Here is a 15,295-nt window from a genome sequence, read left to right as displayed (position 1 = left end):
CAGAGGGTACAGCATGTCTCTGAAGAATGGAGTGGTGCTTCTCCTTGGTCAGGGTGTAGTCCATTCGGTGCAGGTGTCCAACTCCAGAGTAGGCAAAACCCCCCCAGACTTGAATATTCCCACCGCCATCTTTCACTGCTAGTTTGATCCACTGCGGTATCATTCTCTCTCCTGTTCGTCTCCTTACATACACCCCTCTGTTACTGTCATACATCTCAAACTTGGATTCATCAGTAAATAGGACTTTCGTCATCCACAGTAAAATGCTGGTATTTCTTAGCCCACCCCAAGTGTTTGGCCTTGTTTCCCCTTCTGAGAAGTAGTTTAGAAAGACCACTACAAGACAGCCTTCTTTTGACAGTACTTTTGCTGATTGGAATCTTGCGTTCTTTATTTAGCACATTCTGTAGCTGTGATGAAGTTGCTTTTCTACCTCTTGTAAGTATTGATCTTCTGATAGTGAGGTCGCTTTTGGTCTCCCTAATCATACAACTGATCCCGTTTCTGCAATATGTTTTAGAGTTCAATGCACTGCCTACTTGGAAATCTTTAGTCTAGCCATGATTTGACGCTGAGAAAGCCCCTCTTGGCTCAGAATAACAATTTGACTTCTGGCACTTTCACTTTGTTCGGATGCCATGTTTCCCACTATCGCAATGCTACTTACTAGCAGTGATCTCCTGGAAACTTGAGAAACAGCCATATTTGTAACAGGTGAACACTGGCTGCAAGCTGAGTTCATTGAATGAGCCTCTGATGAGTAGATCAAATCACATCAAACGCATGATTCAATGGAAGGGATACAACTCAAAGAAATCCGACCTTTTGTACGAAGGAGTTAAGTTGGTCAATGCCACAATTTTGCTTAAATTTCATTGCTGACCTAGAAATGGTGCAGAATCCTAAATATTTCTTCTTCATTTTACATGTCATAACTTCTTGTGTTTTTAAATGTTACAGAATCCTCAAACTTTGTGATCATTTCCAGGTTTACATGAAAATATTTTGGATTTTCAATGTGACCTCAGACCTTTGGACCCCACTGTATATTTAATAACCAAATTATTAAATAACAAGTAATGCAATCTTGATATAAAGTACCTTGTTGTTATGAGCCTCACAGCTGGAGTGACTGGTTGAGGAGGAGGAGGAGGAGGAGGAGGTGCTGTAAGATGGAAAGCAAAATATGATGTCACTGTACATACAATGCATAATGTTGTAATGGAGATTCTTCAGTTGGTTAGCAAAGGAAGATGAGGCAGTGGGTACGTTTCCAGCCACTCGGCCCCCCCTGCATTATGGCAATGATAACCAGTTTCATGTCATGTGAAATATAGAATTTACAAACATTGGCATTGAAGGTAAAAAAGGAAAACATAAATTAGGTACGTGGGGGGGTTGTGCAGGATTATCCATGGTGACAGGGTTGATATTGGCTTATGTAGCAGCAAAGTTAATTCAATTCAGTTCAATTCGAAAGTCAAAAATATGCTGTAGGAGTTTTATCACTATGACCTTTGGAATCAACCAGTCCTCATATCTAAATGTCAAAACAGGTTGGCCTTCCAAAACAATCCATATGAGCGTTTCAAAAACAAGTCATATGATCCTATCATCGTGTTTGGATAAGGTGAGTCATCTTGTACTGTGTTAAGGTTAGAGAAAGATGGAGGTTGCCTCCAAGTCAGACACACTACACCCAGTACACACATACCTCCTTCCTATGAGGTTTTGATTAACCTAGTGAGTCGAAAACAACACACTACTTCCAACTTAGCCTCTGAGAGTTGATATTCATCATCCACACGACTCAGGAACATTAGGTGCTCGAACTAATGACCAGCGCTTTTGTTTTTCACTGTTATCATGACTTTTGATATACTATATTATCAATTATATATACAGTGCTTAACAAATTTATTAGACCACCACCCAGTGTAAGGTGTTTGCCACTGCTGCCCTAAATTAACAGTATTGCTGATTACCAAAATATTTTATGTTTCTGTAATGGTTAATCCACCAGTATGTGCAAGCCAAGCTCTTTAATCAAAATGATATCTTTAATGCTAAAATATAATTATTGTTGTTATCCATGAATTCTCAAATTTACTGTTTTACAAAAAAGCTGAAAAAAATAGTAAAGCACATTATTATTTTTTGATTGAGATGCCAAATTACAGTTATTTACTTGCATTCCTGAACAGAAATTTTTTGTGGTTGCAAGAATGCAAGCTGTTATCAGGGCCAAAGGAGGTCGTACAAAATATTAAGATTTTTGGTTAATATATGTGAATAAGGACTATTTAGTTGTTACAGTTTGTTATTTGCCTAATAAATAACAACAAAATTTTTAGTTTGAAACAAGTTTTTGACAGATTTCTAAAATATCTGTGTTTTCTCATTATTATGACAGGTGGTCTAATAAATTTGTTAAGCACTGTATATATATACATTTCATGTTCAAGTGTAAAAATATCAATTATGTTTATTTATTTATATTGTTTTTATTAACAGTTCATATCATTTTGTCACAGTTTGTGACTTTTTATGTTTACTTTGACTAAGACAGTGTCATCCATCGCTTTCTTTATAACAATGTAACAAAAATATCAGATCTTCTTTTAAAAAAAATAAACGTAAAATATGAAAATATGCAAGCAAATATTGTACATACCGATGACAACAATTTCAACATCTGTATTCCACCAGCTGGATGAGCAGCGATATGTTGTTCCATCATCATTTGGTGTCACACATATTTGTAAAATGAGTGAGCTTTTTGTCTTTTTTACATTGTCTTTCACATGCCAACACTGAGAGTGACTCACTCTGCACCAGTAAGGCTGTTTGTAATGATAATAGTCAATGTGCCTTGAATCCAGTCTGGTCAAACTCAAATCATGTTCCGAATTATAAGTGCCAGGTTTAAAACAAATGAGATTAAGCAGACTGTAAGTCTGTACCTGCACTTTCCTGTTCTTCACAAAAGATACATTCACATCTACAACAGAATTTTGGATCAAAGGTTTCCTGTAAACACTGGAATGTACAGAGCTCCCTAATGTCTTTGCTACACACTTGAAAGATCTAATATTTGAGCAAGCCACGTGGTCAATAGTTAATAGTAGGGCAAACTGGAACCTATCATCTACACTCTTCACTGTCTCAGGACACTCTGAATTGTCACATAACCAAGATTTTGAAAATTCTTGCAACTCCTTGGAGTACTGGCACATGATCTCAAAGTGCTCATCTGGCTTTTGCTGGACCGAAACAGGCCTGATCTGCAAAATACTGGGTTTGTCTTTAACCTGGAGTTCCACTACGTAGACCGTTGTCTGATTTTGAAAAATCTGTGTGAATCTGTAGAATCCTGTGTCGTTGTATGTCAGCTGATGCTTCTCCAGGGAGAATGAGCTCTGACTGTCCAGGATCTTGAAGTGCCCTCTGGTTTCACTTTCAGGACCCATAATCGTGTCTGGCTCACAAATATCTGTGTTGGCCAAGCGGCACCAGTGTTTCTCCGAGGCGGCCATGATGTCCAGTTCAATGCAACATGATATGACTATGGATTGTCCCACAGTCCCAATCACCACAGTTGGATCTCGATCTGACAAAATCAGAAGAAAAACTATTAGCGGACCCTGAGCACAAAGCAACAGTTTGAATGTAATCCTCTGTTTTGATGATAATCAAGTTGACAGTAGAGTTATGCTGTTCATGTTACAAAGTAATCTCTCAGAAATATGAGCTTGCATGTATCAGACTGTCAAAAGCCTCAAAGCTAAAAAAAAACAACCCATCTAACATAGTGATACAGGACTTACCTTCAAACACATTTAACTTGTACTTTTTTCCAAATCTTCCGCTTAATGAATTGTAGCACACATACAGTCCTGACTCACTGTGCTCGAGTCCAGACAACTTAATATATTTCTCTGGATAGCTTTCATAGATTTGAACAGCCCGGGTCAGTTTTATCACATCTCTACACTTGTTGCAATTCTGAGAGTGAGAGGGGCAGTAACACATGAAGTCCTCATTGCTGGAGCATGCTAATGTTACAGAAGCATTCTTCCCCACATTGATGGTCAGCTCTGATCCCCGAGTACCTGGAATGACAAGTTACTACTATTACTGCTGTAGCTACAGATGATAGAACAGGTTTCATATTCACCTCCTCTCATGTCCTGTATGTATGTTTGTTCTCCCACCTCTATCACAGGCTCAGATAACGCTTTTACCAAGATATCGTGCTCTCTCTCTCCTCCATCTGCTGATTGCAAGATTGTAGTTTATATGCAAAGCATGACGTCTCACACAACCGCTGCACTTGAAAGTTTCCATTGTATATCAGATGCAGGAGGATGACAAGATTACTGACTCTATGTTTACAAACTGGCGCTTAACAAGATTATGACTTCTTTAACATCATTCATTCATTCATTTACTCATTACGAAGGGTCATGGCAGGAAGCCAGTCGACAGGTTAGCAGGTAAATAAATAAATGATTAAAGAAATAAACCTGCATACATCAAGCTCTTAATGTCGCTCATCACCTACCTGAATTCAAATTAGAAGGTATGTGGTAGTGGAGCAAGTATTGAGCTCCGAGGGCCATCACTAATGACGGTAGCCAACATTGTCTCCCACATATTTTCCTTGGGCTGTTACTTTGTCAAATATGTCTTGGAGGAAATGTTATATCTGCCTGGATCATGTGTCCCGTCTCATGTTTCATGTGAGCGCTGACTTTGACAAGGCCAGATTAACCTGTTTGGTCCCTTGCTGTTGGGACCCCCACCACTCTGTGCACTGTTTATGTACCTTGTCGCCTCCAAGTTCCCATTAGGTCTAGTGCACACAGCAAACTATACTGTACATGGAAGCATCATTATATGCCCGGACACCCAGAGACCAGTCAAAACTTGTTGGATCATACTAACCAGCCTGAGGTTTACTGTGTGTCAATAGGTTTGTAGTAATTTGATGAAATACATCTTTATTTAGGAATATGCATCATGTAATCACAATAAGAACTACAGCATAATGTTTCCTCATTATGGAATGGCAATATGTTGATACATATGTATCATCATGTTTCCTATAAAATGTGCATACCAAGCTAAATTAGCTGCATGTGAAAGAGACAGGGTTGCCAACAACACATGTTGTTCTGCAGTTCACCCTCTTAAAAGCTGAATTCCTGATGCTTACCCTTTTACCAGTTGATTTAACAGAACATTGTGTTCATTCCCACTGGCCACGTCTGACACAGTGTCTGCCACAGTGTCTGTCACACAAATGTTCTTATGCATAGATCATGGGAGGTCTGGAGCAAAGAAGAGTGGATGAGCTGATTAGAGGACTCATTAAATACTCCTACAAGAACTGTATAGCAAGAATCAGAGGCCCTGAAGCTAATACCAAGAGGATTAAACAGAGGATATCCCCTCTGCTATTTAGGTTAGCAGTTGACCCACTGCAGCTTATGCTTAAAGTTGGATCGGCCATTCACTGATGACTTTGTTCTCTGAGTGTTTCATGGAAAGGCATGTCCAATGAAAATGTTTGTGACTTGGCAGGCTTCTACATTAACCTCACAAAATGTCACAGGTTCATGATTGGGATGAACGGCCCCAAGTATGCAATTGATGAGTGTGAAAACTGGAAATTTTTCAGCTCAACAATACGTATGATCGTGGTCAGAAAAGTATCCAGGAGACCAGGTAAACCCCAATCAGAGAGATTATCAAAGACGTGACTGAGAAAATCTTCATATGTCATCCAGTTGGATGCTATGCGTGGAAATGCAGCAAAATACAAAAATATTCAAGATCTAAAATGTCTCTATGCTGAAGGACAAGGACAATGTTCATCGGCGGCTTCTTGTCGGAGTATAAGAAAATGGCACACAAGAAATGATAAAATATTAGAAATACTGGGTGTTAATAAGTCAGATGGTGTTAAGCCATCAACTAGGCTGATTAAAGAAGTTTTACCTTTAGTCAGCACTTCTTTACTAGATATGATCAATCTGTCTTTATTAACAGGCTATGGACCACAGTCTTTTAAAATTGCTGTAATTAAACCACTTCTTAAAAAGCCCATATCTTATATCTAACCCTCCCTTTCTCTCTAAGATCCTTGAGAAAGCAGTTGCTAATCAGCTGTGTGACTTTCTACATAACAATAAATTATTTGAGGACTTTTAAGTCAGGTGTCAGACATCATAGCATCATAGCACAGAGACAGCACTGGTGAAAGTTACAAATGACCTTCTCATTGTATCAGACAAAGGCTTCTGTTCTTGTTTTGTTAGATCTTAGTGCTACTGGAACATGTAATTGGCAGTAAAGGAATTGCACTAAGCTGGTTTAAGTCGTATTGATCAGATGGATCTCAGTTTGTACACGTTAACGATGAATCCTCCATGCACGCCAAAGTTAGTCATGGAGTTCCACAAGGTTCTGTGCGTGGGCCAATATGATTCACCTTATATATGCTTCCTTTAGGCGATATTGTTAGAAAACACTCAAACATTTTATTGCAGATGATCCCCAATTTTATTTGAGTTTAATGTCAGATAATTGCAGAAGTTATTGTACTTGGCCCTGAACACCTCCGAAACACATTATCGAAAGATATAGTTACTCTAGATGGCATTGCCCTGGCCTCCAGTGAAGAATCTCAGAGTTATCTTTGATCAGGTCTTTTAACTCTCATAAAAACAAACTTCAAGGACTGCCTTTTTTCACCTACGTAACATTGCAAAAATCAGGAAGATCCTGTCTTCAGTACAGTACAGTAAAAATAGTCCATGCATTTGTTACTTCTAGGCTGGATTATTGCAATTCCTTATTATCAGGCTGTGCCTTGGGTCCCTTAAGGCTCTCCAGTTGATCCAGAATGCTGAGGCACCCTAGCCATAACCCTACTGACAGGAACCAGGAAAAGTGATCATATCAGAATCAGAATCAGAAATACTTTATTGATCCCCTGGGGGAAATTGTAATTTTAAGCATAGACTTAAAACTTTGCTTGATAATGCTTATAGTTAAGGCTCAGGCCTGCCTGGACCAGCCCCTGGTTGTGCTGCTATAAGCCTAGGCTGCTGGGGAACTTCCCATGATCCACTGAGCTTTCCTCCTCTCCCTCTCCATCTTTACACATTCATGACCCACCAAAGCATGTTACTAACTTTATAGCTTCCCTGGAGTTTCTTCATGCTTTCTCGTTTCGCAGGTTCCTGTGGATCATGGTCCTGGTACGCCTGGCTGCTGCTGCCATGGGCCTGCTTGACTATCATCGCTACAATTATTATTATTAGTCATATTAAAGCTGTTATTGCTATTATTAGTAATATTTCAGTTATTATTACAGCTGTAACTACTATTAGTAGTCATATTTCCAATATTATTTTAGTTGCTATGGCTTTTACTGGTGCTGCTCTACATCTCTGCCTGTCCATCTGTCTGTCTATGTCGGTGTCTCTATGTATCTTTGACTCTCTCTGTCTCTCTTTCTCTCTCTCTCTCTGTCCAACCCAACCGGTCAAAGCAGATGACCGCCCACCTAGAGTCTGGTTCTGCTCGAGGTTTCTTAAAAAGAAGTTTTTCCTTGCCATTGTCGCCAAACTGCTTGCTCATGGTGGGAACTGTTGGGTCTCTGTAATAACATTATAAAGAGTCAGTCTAGACCTGCTCTATTTGTAAAGTGTCATGAGGTGACTTTTGTTGTGATTTGGCGCTATATAAATAAAACTGAATTGAATTGAATAAGGCAAAAGTGAAAAGACTCTTACTGATTGTAGACATGTGTAAATTGTCCACGAAACTTGCAAACTGATATAGAGGTAGCTTAGCAACATGATGGTGTGGCAGGGACCATGATGGGCTGAACCACAGTAAATAGCCTCTAACGTGTTAGATCATGATCATGGGCCATTCCTACGAGATGCTCAATGTAATATTCCAGTTTGAGAAAACACACAGAGTCAGTAAGTCACATCTGAAAAAAGAAGAAACGATACTAGTATAGGATCTTACTCAATACAAAAGAGACAGAGTGGCAAGGTGGATACTTAATAGGAAAAGGAAATCCATCTGTCACAGAACAGGAAGATTTGGGAAGCAACATATGAGTTTATGGGTCTATCATCTCCTCTCAGATCAGGTGGGTCTGAAGTTGGCTAATCCATTTAAAAAAGGATCAAGAACCAAACGTTAATTCATCCCAACAATTCATTCTTCTTTCAAGCATTTATAAATAAATACTTAAAATGGAGACCGTTCCAAAGCTATTTATCATGGATGATAGAGTTGGTAATGGACTAAATAGTATATGGCTCACTGATTTATTAATGCCTGGCATTTCAAGATGAAAATATTGGTGTGCACTGTGCAGTCATCTAATTATTAAATATAATTAAATATATTCCTGAGAACACATTCCTTAATATATTTGTATGTTGAGTCCATCCATCTCCCATCAACGCACCCATTTCTGCATAAGATTAGATATTTCTTTTTAATACACAGATAGCGTCACTAAACTATTTAAGGAAAAAGTAAAGTAAAATCAAAATGACTTACCCTCTACTGTAAGGAACAGAAATACACAGAGTTTCATGACACCGCTGTTCATTTTATTATCTTGTGAGCAATGCTTTGTGCAGCCGCTGAGCAATGAGAGACCAACAGGAAGCCCAGTCAACTCTGTTGCCTAAGTGGAAAGTTGTGGTTTACCACACAGGAACGAAGAAGAAATGAAGATTAAAATGAGAGAGTTGCATTTAAGGTTGCATAAAGTCTGAATTCCAATTGCTGGGATTGATTACACCAACAACTTGGTTATTTTGCTACTTAAGCTGCTTTTATTTGATGGTGTGAAGGAAAACTTACTCTTAACATTTCTTTTTGTTTTAGGGAGCAAGGAGCATACTGCTCAGTTGATCAAACTGAGGGGGGAGAACAATAACCTCTCCACCATTGCCAAATATTCAGCCAACACAGGTTGGAGGTAAGGCAACAATTGCCCATTTTTAATATGTCCATTGGACCATCTTGGTCTTGTATTATTTGATCATTAAAGTAAAATAGTGCTTTGTGAACCACATGACTCTTGCTCTCTCTGAACTTTGTGAAATCCTACACAAAGGAAACAGATCCTTACATGATCTTTAACTGCATTTTTTATTGAGCCTTTAACAGTGACATTGTTATTTTCTTTCTCCACTCTGAATGTACAAATGAAATGAAAATACAATCAGTGAAAATATCAGATCTAACAAAGAATCACAACAGACATCAGGTCCCGTGTCATTTTCCATAACGTAGACCAAAGGAGTTGAGGTTGTATGAGGACACATCTTGACGTTTCTTGATAGTCTGAGGGAGGACCACCTTTGAGATCCACCATCCTGTCCTGGAAAACTTTCCTTCAGCTGAATGGACCTTATCAGCGGGTACATTCCCAGAACTCTTTGCTGATGGCAGTATTGATGCATGGCTTAAATCTCTCAGGGCTTTGAGTATTGCCTGATCTAAAGACAAAGACAAGCAAGACAAAGATCTCCAACTTCCACCTTTTTGACTTTCTCAACTTATTCATAGGTGCTTACATTGACAGGATTATAAAGCTGATGACGCAAAATTTTAACTGAAAGCAAGATGAATAACTAACATGAAGCATAGAAAGCTTAATGTTCTTAATTAGTTAGCTGATGATTAATCAAATTTAAAATAGTTATTTAAAAGTTTTCTTGTACTGGCTGTCTTTGGTTTGAGCTGGGTTTGATTACACAGCTAAACAGCTGTACAAGCTTCTGTGGCCCTGATGATGTCACAGTGATTGGTGAGAGGTGTTTGTGTTTGAAAGACACGGTTATTTACCAGGGACAGAGAGCGGCATGAAAGACTGTATCAAATTGCATTATGGGAAATGTAGGAAACAGCGTTATAACATATTGTTATAGTATACATTAATTTATTGCAATATGTTATCATGTTACAATGTCAAACTTCTTATTTTACAACAAGATAAATAGTATATTGTTTTAAAAAGAAAGGTTACTTACATTAAAATGTATGCACATTTTTTCGTCCAAGAATAGAGAACTGTGTGGAGCAACACCTCAAACTAAATTATTTAACATAACATTAAAAGTACTTAATTCATAATTTCCAAATTTATTTCCAGCTCACTGTTGATGTTTTAAAATTCAACACACAAAATAAATAAGACCAAAAGAATGCTTGAAATAGAATATTGTAGTAAATACTGAAAAAGAATGCAGTCACTTTTAGTGTTTGTGGTCAGAAGCTGTGGTTTTCTTAGAGCACATAAAACCAGAGTTAATGATCATGAGAATGTTTATAACTGTGTCAGGAAGGAGCAGTTATCAGATATGATGGGTGATACAAAAACAGATAAACATTTCTGTAACATCCTGTAACTGATAATCTGACGTCACACTCACTTCGTACAGTGATTGGTTGGCTGTGTGGAGGTGTGAAAGGAGCCGGTCCAGCCAACTTCTCTGTTCAGTTCTCTTTTTCATTTGTTACCCAACTCTTTCTGTCAGTACAACACCATGAATGTCTTCCAGCAGAGACTGACTGAAAATGTGTGCCGTTATCTCTATATTTAAGCTCCCTCCTCTCTATGACGGCCGGCTTTCACTCCACCTGAAGTGTAGCCATGTGAAAGTATAAACACTTATGATTATGATAACCCAACCCTCACTTCTATTCTACACTGGCTGTGGAACAGCTCAGATGTAACTCTACATGCAACTCTCTTTTTTACGCTTCACACTTATTGTCGTCCCACTTACATGTATAAGTACATTGATTGTACTGGGCTATGAGGTCTAACAAAGCATTTGAAAGCACCCAGCAGCAGCTGAACACGTTCAGTATAGACAGAGTGTAATCTAAGGACATGTATTGATCTGTATTTGTAGAAAGCTTTTACAAGCCTCCAGAGCTCTGACTGTACCGTCACTGTAGTAGGTGGATTTCAAACTGCTAGTGGTGTAGACCTCTGTTGACAAAGCAGCCATCATCAGAGCAACAATGAGTCGTGGCATCATGACAGTCAGTATGTAAGAGCTGAAATTCCTCTGCAAGGAGACAGAAACGATTCAAATGTCATTAATTCCAGTGGAGGTTAAACTGTAGGGTGTAGCAAAAGTTTTAACATTCTAAGTCCTGTAAGCATTTGCCGCAGACAGATTCAACAAAGTAGAAAGTATAATAATAGTCTGGATTACTGTTATAGGTTTGCTCTACTTCATTTAGTTTGTGATAATTTGATTAAACACACATTTATGTGCAAAATGTAAGCATAACATCAAGACTAAAATTACAGAGATTAGTGTCAAAGTTGCTGCCAAGTTCTTTTGGAATACAACTTGCAATAAGACTTCTGAAAGCCTGAAATGTGTGTAATGTTGCATGTGTGATGTCAATATGACTATCAACAGATCATTTTCACTGTCTTTTTGCTGAGAATTTTTTTTTTTGCGTGCCATGAAACATTGCACACATTTTACTACAGTATCAATTTCTATATCTGTAGAATATGTCACAGACATGAAAATAATTTCTTTCTCAACACTTACAATTGAGCACACGCCTCTTAACCCCTTTCTGTCTAAACTGAATAAACATTAAATATAGATTTAAATGATATGAAACATTCTATTATTGACGGCCATTATCAAAGGCAAATTCAATGTAGAAGCAGCAGCGCCACACCAGCAACGCTGTTTGTGTGGACACAGGGTCACGCAGGATGTGTGGCCCGGCCGTAAAACCACCTTCATGTTGAATGTCATGGATGAAAATATTCTGTGATTCCTCAGTGTTTAACCTTTTATACTTTGACTAAATTACCCACAAATCTCCATTAACAATCAGGCAACATGACAAATAAAGAAATATACATTTCGCTTTTTTAAAGCAAAGTTGTGTTATGTGCGTCTTCAGTGTTTTTCTTCTTCTGCCATCGATATGAAGCCTTGAAGTTAAATCAGGAGGAGTATCTTTATGCTCCTCATTCATTCACATTCTCTCTCTCTCTCCCCTTCTATCCTGCTTTCAACTCAATCAGCTGGGTGGTCACTCTTTCAGTTAAAGCAACCAGATTTTACATGAGCCAATCATATCGTTGCTGTTTAACTTTGACAGCAGTTCCTCCCAGTGCGAATTTAATGGCACCCCCCTCCACTCCATTCACCTCCAGTTGTCATCACAAGAAGTCATATCCATCCAGATCCAATTCTCATCATCTCTTCACCACCAACAGTGTGTGGACTCCATCGGGGAGATATTCCTGTACAACTCATGGCATCACTACCCCCTAAAAAATTGATGATGTTACTATGGGGTCTAATCGGCAAAGACTCTTCACATATCAAAACTTTATTGTGCACCATGTCAATAAATGTGTTTGATCACTCTTAAATGAAGTCTCTCCTGATTGAAATACAGTACAGGTAGACAAGCTAGCAAGGCTAGACAAGTTAGCCCACAGATGCCTTTGGTTGTCTCCATCAGTCACGTGGTCCTCCACTTGCAGGTCTTAGCTGTCTGTCAAGATTCCCAGTTGCATAGCCACAAGACATTGTTGTCAGGAAAACATGCAAACATAGCTTGTTTTAAATATCTTAAACAAACGACTTTCAATTTAAGAGTACTTGAAGTAGACCTTTATTGGTCACAATCAAATAATTAGGAACCAAAAGTGACAGTATTTGTGTATTGAAACATCTCTGTGTCCTGTCCCTTTTCTCTAACATGGACCAGTACAGTCTACACACACAGCCTTACTGAGTGCAGCTGGACACTGGTTGCTGGGGAACACGTCACTCTGACCTCAGCACCAACACAACCCGCAGAGATGAAACACTTTACAATATTTTGATCAATAATTCACCATTGGCTTTGTTTACTACCATGGTCATGTTTGGAATGTACAGCTATGTGTGTGGGTTGCTGTGAGGCTTGTGTATTATTATTGTTATTATTTAGGATTTGTTGCAATTGAAATGAATGTTACATATCACACTAAAACTCCTCAAGAAAAAGGTCCAGTTGAAACTTTTCATAAACCATTAACCTGGATCTGATTTTTTACAGTTGATTTCATATATTTGTGTTGTATTTCAACATCAGAGAGGGATCCGCCCAAAATGTCTCAATGCTCATACATTTAACTGATAACCATGAATCCCAATGTAATCTGTACCGTATTCTTGGGTGAAGTGAACGCGAGCGTAACGGCTCTTATTGGGGGGAATGTGCAATATATTGGTGTAGGTCATCAGTATAATACTTTGGTGTAAGGTATCATGCAATATTCTTGGTGTGTATGTCCTGGTGTCTATAGATCTGTGTGTGATACACCATGTTAACTGTAGTTTGATAGTATATGTGTGCTGCATGATGCACTGTGCTACTACGTTAACTGTGTTCTCTCGAATGTCCAAGACATATTTCTCCCAAGGGAGACAATAAAGGCTAATCTAATTTAATCTAATCTAATTGCTGATAAGAACCTGTGACATATAATCTTCTGTCTCTTTTAGCCACACTACTTGCTCTAGACTGAAATATCCATATAACTACTGGATGGACATTCCCGAGTTTTCATCAGTGTATACTCCTAGACCGACATGAAAATGTCTCTGGCCTAGCTATCGCATGGTTAAAGTCTTACCTATCACAGTGTGTATGCTATGATAATATTACATCAATATTTTCTGACATGAAATATGGAGTACCTTAGGGCTCTGGTCTTGTCCCTCTGCTTTTCTCCCTAGGCCAAATTATACGTAGTTATGGAATACATTTTCACTTCTATACTGATGATACTGGATGTCACGTAATTTGATCAAGTAACAGTGACTCTTGGCAACTATGTGATCTCTCAAAGTTTGACAGCCAACATTTGATCCTGCCCCCTTTTTGATCTGCACATTAAAGAAATCATCACTTTTCTATCTACCAACATCGCTAAAATTAGATCTTTTCTGTCGTGATGCAGAGATCCTAATTCACGCCTATGTTTCATCAAGACTTGATTATTGTAACGTTTTGTTGTCAGGTTTGTCACTTCCTTGTACTAAAAGGCTTCAAGTTCCGAATGCTGCAGCTAGAATCTTAACTTAAACTAGAAGATTAGACATATCACCCCACTTGCTCTCTTGATCAGAGACAGCTCTGAAACACATTAGCTAAAGATATAGTTACTCTAGATGGCATTGCCCCAGAAAAAATTGTCCATGCATTTATTACTTCTAGGCTGGATTATAGCAATTTCTTCCTGTCCTCTCCAGGTCTCCATAGTGGAGAGGTCATGTGCCTCAGGTCCACCTATTTGGCGACACCTGAAGTTGTTCAACGTCCTCCTAGATCCACATATGTTTTAGTGATTTTGTCATCAGAATTTGTATATACTGTGATGTTATGTTGTTGAATCTATTCTGTACAGACAACATCTATTTCCTGTCAGTCTTGGGAGAGGGGTCTCCCTCTGCTGCTCTTCCTGAGCTTTATAACATTTTTTCCCTGTTAATCGAGGAAAGAGGACAGAGGGTGTTGTATACTGTACAGATTGTAAAACCCCCTGAGATATTGGGATTTGTGATATTGGGCTATGTAAATAAAATTGACTTGACTTGACATGCTTTTAGAAAATGCCTCTTAGGCTTAAGAAGGTTTGTAAGATGGATTTTACATCTTAGCCTTAAGGTGCTTTTGGGAAACGAGGCCCAGTACCGTAAATAGTTTTTGCCTGAATGTACTTCTTACATTTCTCTAGGTCATTTTCACACATTTCTACACCCATCACACACAATCCAATATAATATCATAAAATCTTACAGGTGACTTAACATGTTGACCTTTCTGCTTGTGCCATCCTCGCACAAATTAACTCTATAATACTAACTCACATCAATTCACACTTCACACATGCTCACAACATGAAAAACCTGTCTGACATAGGCTGCAAAAGACCTTTCTTCTGACTCCACCCACTGGCCAATTGTCACATTTACTTCAGCACAATTGCTAAGGATCAAAAACTAATTTTGAACCTTAACTTTTATATGTAACAGTTTTTTTCACATTGCAGCCACACAGATCTGCTATAGATCTTCTTTCTTTAGGCTTTTAGTCTTGTTTCACTGTTGTTTTTATGTCACTGACAGCTTCCTGCCTTGGTTCCCAGGACTCTCTTCCCATCCAGCCACAGCTATTCTTTCAACATGCTCTACCAATGTTA

The 15,295-nt window shown here is 38.6% G+C and overlaps 1 protein-coding gene across 1 annotated transcript; it reads right to left on the bottom strand.

The window, feature by feature from the left end:
* Positions 1–9,321: 9,321 nt before the first annotated feature.
* Positions 9,322–11,096, bottom strand: kiss1 (KiSS-1 metastasis suppressor). The gene is made up of 2 exons (XM_070903118.1): positions 11,003–11,096; positions 9,322–9,545 (listed from the first exon to the last, which is right to left on the bottom strand). The coding sequence occupies exons 1-2, from the start codon at positions 11,094–11,096 to the stop codon at positions 9,322–9,324; spliced, it is 318 nt and encodes a 105-aa protein (XP_070759219.1).
* Positions 11,097–15,295: the final 4,199 nt, after the last annotated feature.

This window comes from Enoplosus armatus, chromosome 3 (assembly GCF_043641665.1).
Source record: "Enoplosus armatus isolate fEnoArm2 chromosome 3, fEnoArm2.hap1, whole genome shotgun sequence".
Classification (NCBI taxonomy): Eukaryota; Metazoa; Chordata; class Actinopteri; order Centrarchiformes; family Enoplosidae; genus Enoplosus; species Enoplosus armatus.
The sequence above is the reverse complement of the archived record's forward strand: the minus strand, read 5'-3'. Positions and strand labels throughout refer to the sequence as shown.